The sequence below is a fragment of the Musca vetustissima genome, unplaced genomic scaffold, assembly GCF_032173495.1.
Source record: "Musca vetustissima isolate MV318-11 ecotype Yass unplaced genomic scaffold, APGP_CSIRO_Mvet_v1 utg341252, whole genome shotgun sequence".
Taxonomy (NCBI): domain Eukaryota; kingdom Metazoa; phylum Arthropoda; class Insecta; order Diptera; family Muscidae; genus Musca; species Musca vetustissima.
The window spans coordinates 12,000-16,409 of record NW_026877301.1 but is presented as its reverse complement, the minus strand read 5'-3'; the positions used below and the strand labels follow the sequence as shown (position 1 = coordinate 16,409).

At 40.2% G+C, this 4,410-nt stretch overlaps 1 protein-coding gene across 1 annotated transcript; it reads right to left on the bottom strand.

Annotated features, from left to right (window-relative positions):
- Positions 1-3,394: 3,394 nt before the first annotated feature.
- LOC133321879 (integumentary mucin C.1-like) lies at positions 3,395-3,949 on the bottom strand (the record flags this gene model as incomplete). The annotated part of the gene is made up of 1 exon (XM_061530952.1): positions 3,395-3,949. A coding segment is annotated over exon 1 (555 nt), but the record flags the coding sequence as incomplete, so codon positions are not given.
- Between the last annotated feature and the right edge of the window lie 461 nt (positions 3,950-4,410).

Genomic DNA, 4,410 nt, shown 5'->3' with positions numbered 1-4,410 from the left:
ATACCTTCTATGAGTATGTAAGAAGACTTTCTGTATTTCTTCCATATACTGAAAGAATATTGTCTTCAGGGGTGGAGTGCATACTAAATTTGGAATTTCACTTGCAGAATTAAATTCTACGTCGATTTAGTCATATTCACCTACCTGTATGAGGAAATCATGATAGGGGTCGTACCACTACACCTCTTAGGAGGTAAATATTCAATATATTTCCGAACTTCCTAGGGTCGTTTTCTCATATATATAGATGCTACCTCCATATATTGGTCTCACCCATTGGTTGGTTGTTGCCGACGGATATATACCCTCAGCCTAGTGTCTGCTGAGGTCTACGGAAGTCTACTTAAAACATCGGTTTTATTAGTTGATTTATATAAGGGTTTACCATCTTTGGAGAGGTACCAGAAGATGTTGGTCTATAGACCCCATTTTTAATATACGTTTGGATAAATATTACGATTTGCAAATCAGATATTCTTTTATCTTATATTGGTTGATACTTTGTGGGGGAAGGTACCAGGAGGAGTGGAATAATGGGTCATATCTTCACGTTTCATATATAGAGGATACATATATCATGTGCAAAGTTTGGATGAAAATAGATATTTGGTTCCTATTTGGTTCATACGAAATGAAAATGTGAACAGAAATGGCACTTTGTACACACAAAACAACACATGCTACTCGCCTACGCCGGCGACATCGACATAATCGGTCGAACACTGAGAGCGGTAACAGCCATTTTTAAACAAATTGAGAAGGAATCTGCCAAAGTGGGTGTGACAATAAACGGCGAGAAGACCAAGCTGATGATATCAATCCCCAAAACGTTCAGTAAACTCGGACCTACTCAGGAACTTGAGAAATACAGCTTCGAGGTAGTCACATATTTTATATACCTTGGTACCGCCATAAATAAAAGTAATGACATCAGTTTTGAAATTCGCAGAAGAATAGTGTTGGCTAACAGATGCTATATGGTCTAAGTAAGCAGTTTAGAAACAAGGCCACCTCCCGCCTGACCAAACTCACACTCTACAAGATGCTGAAGCATGGGTACACACGCAAGCAGATGAAGCAGATCTTAAAGTGTTTGACAGAAAAATTCTCCGAAAGATCTATCTGTGTTGACGGTGAATATCGCCGTCGAATGGACCATGAGTTGTACCAGCTATTCTCAGTCATCGGCATTGTTAGACGTTTCGAGCTGCAGTGACTACGTTGGCTAGGTCATGTTGTGAGAATCGAGGAAGATGCACCAGCTCAAAAGGCATATAAAAGCAAACCTGCTGATGGCTCAAGCAGAAGGGAAAGCTACGAAGTAGATGGAACCTTATGTTGCCTTCCCCGTAAAGGGTCAAAATTTTCAATATTTATGCAAATCGATATAAGGAATGAAATGAAATATCCGATTTCAATCAAGTTCGAAGATGGGACCAGTCGGTTCTCTTCTTCTTATATCTCCCCCACAAAGGGTAAGAAATGTAAATATTTATAAATTCAATATCAGGCGTATGGACCAACCTACTGTCATATAATTAAATAACATAATCCCCATATAAAAGCGACGATCAGAGGAATTTTGAAAACAAACAACTCAGCTTTCAAAGGGAGGTTAGTAAATTGCCATTCCGTGTTTTTGGAGCGTGAAAAGCAGCAGATAATTTTTGATGTAAATCCATGATTTTACATTGCCTTCATAAAAAGAAGGGTACCGACATATTTCAGGTATTTTGACGACCACATATAGACCTCTTATAGGTTCTTGATTAATCTATTGACACGCGGCACTGGAATTCAGTTCAATCGAAAAGTCCTTCGCATTGCTACTCTTGCTAGTTATTCGATAATTATACCCTACACAACTATGTTGTCAGGGTATTATAGCTTTGTGTAGCCCCAAAAGTTTGTAACGCCGCGAAATATTGGTCCTAGACCCACCATTAAGTATACCGATCGTCATATCCCGATCTAGACATGTGTGTCCGTCCGTCAGTCCATTATAATTTGTAAACACGATACAGGCCACAGTTATGGACCAATCTTCACAAAATTTTGCATGTAGGATGGATTCTGGTCAATGAAGACCCCTATTGTTTTTGATAAAGATCGGTTAATATTTAGCTGATGAAATGGACCAAATACTAAATTTTTGTCGGTTTTTCGGGCCGCTCCAGAGACCGCAGTTATGGTCCGAACATCGTGAAATTTTACATGGAGAAGGGGATCGGGCCTAAGAATAAGCATGCCTGTTTTGATAAAGATCGGTCAATATTTAGCGGGTCAAATGTACCCTGACTTTTGTGTGAAAAATTACACAATTTTAATTCTGGGACGTATATACTTGCTCCTGAAGGTCATATACTCGATATGTTGATAGTATGTCCTGACCTTCAAATTGATACCAATTATATGGCTATATGTACTCCGATGCGGGAGTTATACGTAATTAAGTAAAGGTGACTATGTGCATATTATTACCATTAGAGGACGGAAATGTCGCGCTGATCGCTTTGAAATCGTACATGAAGTTCCGATTATGGTCAAGGACTACGCTTATAGTTTTCGGTGAAGTTGAGATTTCATTCAGGGGGTGCAATGAACCGAAAACTTTAATTTTGTCCGATTTTCTAGTCGCTCTAGAGGCAATTATTATATACAAGGTGAAGGGGATCTGACCAGGTACTTAGAGCGGCTGTTTAGATGATGATCCGTCAATTTTCCGAGGGTCAAATCAACCAAAATCTAAAGTGACCAATTTTTTAAATTAAAAGGGTAAAAAGGGTGCAAATACCACGAAATATTGCCCAGGCTCAGAATATAAAACCGCCGAAAGTGTGCTTTTCGTGGTAGTTGTGTAGGTTATCATATGGTCGGCCCGTCCGACAATATTACTCCGCTCACTGGTTTCCAATAATTTTGAGGTTCCTCTTAATCTAGAGCAATTTGCTTATCAATTATCGTTCTCCCGTCTTAATTGATGAACCATCTGCAGAAGTTACGCCCTTCAGACCTATCTACTGATAGGAGTACTTCCGTAGAAGACCTAGGTGCTCTTCAATAGTAGATCTATCTGTTGACAGATCAATTTTAAGATACTGGTGTTCGGTGTAGTATATTAGTAATTCTACCCTGCCCTCCGGTATATTTTTTCCACTTATGTGTGTGTATATCTCTCTAGTGTTATTTTCCTGTCATTCACTTTTCCACTACTACTACTAATAACTTTACTACTTTGAGAACTGGTGCAACTTGAAAATTAAAGTGGAAAAGTTTACCTCTAACACAACCCCATTCCCCTTTTCGACTGGCATGGGGTTAAGACATATCGTAACTATAGTCATTACATGGCTACGATGGCTCTTGAACAAAAACAAAAAACAATAGAGAATACATACCTGGCTACCAGCGACAATGATACCGGAAACACTTTCATTTTACGACCACCCACCAAATAATCCAAAGCCTCTGAACCGCGTCGCTGTTCCGTACCCTTTTGTCCCTTTCCCTTTTTCTGTTTCTTTTCGATGAAGCCGAAATAGAAACCAATGGCGGCACAAATAATTAACATCAAAACGAAAACGCAATAGTCCACGATGCCAAAGTGTTGCAGGGAGGTGCTCAGATCGGCAACACTTTGTTTGGTGGGATCAATGGCGGCAAGGGAGGCCGATGATGATGGAAATCCTGTTGTTGAGGTGCTTGTGGTGGGGGTGGTCATACTGCTTGTTGATGTAGCTGTTGTTGTTGTTGTTGTTGCTGTCGGTGTTGTAATTAAAGTTTTCACCGTTTCCTTGATGCTGGTCATCGTTGTGCCCACGATATTTACTAGCTTTTCCTGAGGACCAACTGTCGGTGCGGTGGTTTCTAGCTGTGAGCTGGCCATTATGTTGGCTTGGGTAGTGGTTATGATTTGACCACCTGCTGTTACTGCTGGTTCACTTGACATTTTCTGCCAAGGGAGGAGGGAGAGGAAGTTCGTTTGTGTGTCTGTAGCCAGACGATAACTTCCTTTGATTCGCACTTAATTAAGTTTAGCTGTTAATTTTTGTTGTTGTTGCTGCTGCTGCTGCCGTTCAGCTTTGCATTCCCTTTATTTGCGAACTTGGGTTCAGCTTTAAGACACTACTCGAGATGAATGCTTGGTACTTTATCTCAATTTGCAATTTGTGGTCTGTGTGAGGGAGTGTGTGTGTGTGTTCGTGTGCGACTATGTCTGTATTTGCATTAGTGTGGGTGTTTTCTTCTGCTCCTTTGTGTATTTCACGAGAGAATCGATTCACTTTACATTTGTTATTGATTTTAATGGAAAATTTATTTTTGTTTTCTTGCACTTCACTTCTGCTGCTTCGTTGCCGTCTTCGTTTTCGCCTCGCTTCACCGTGTCTTTGTGTGTCACTTTGAATTAAT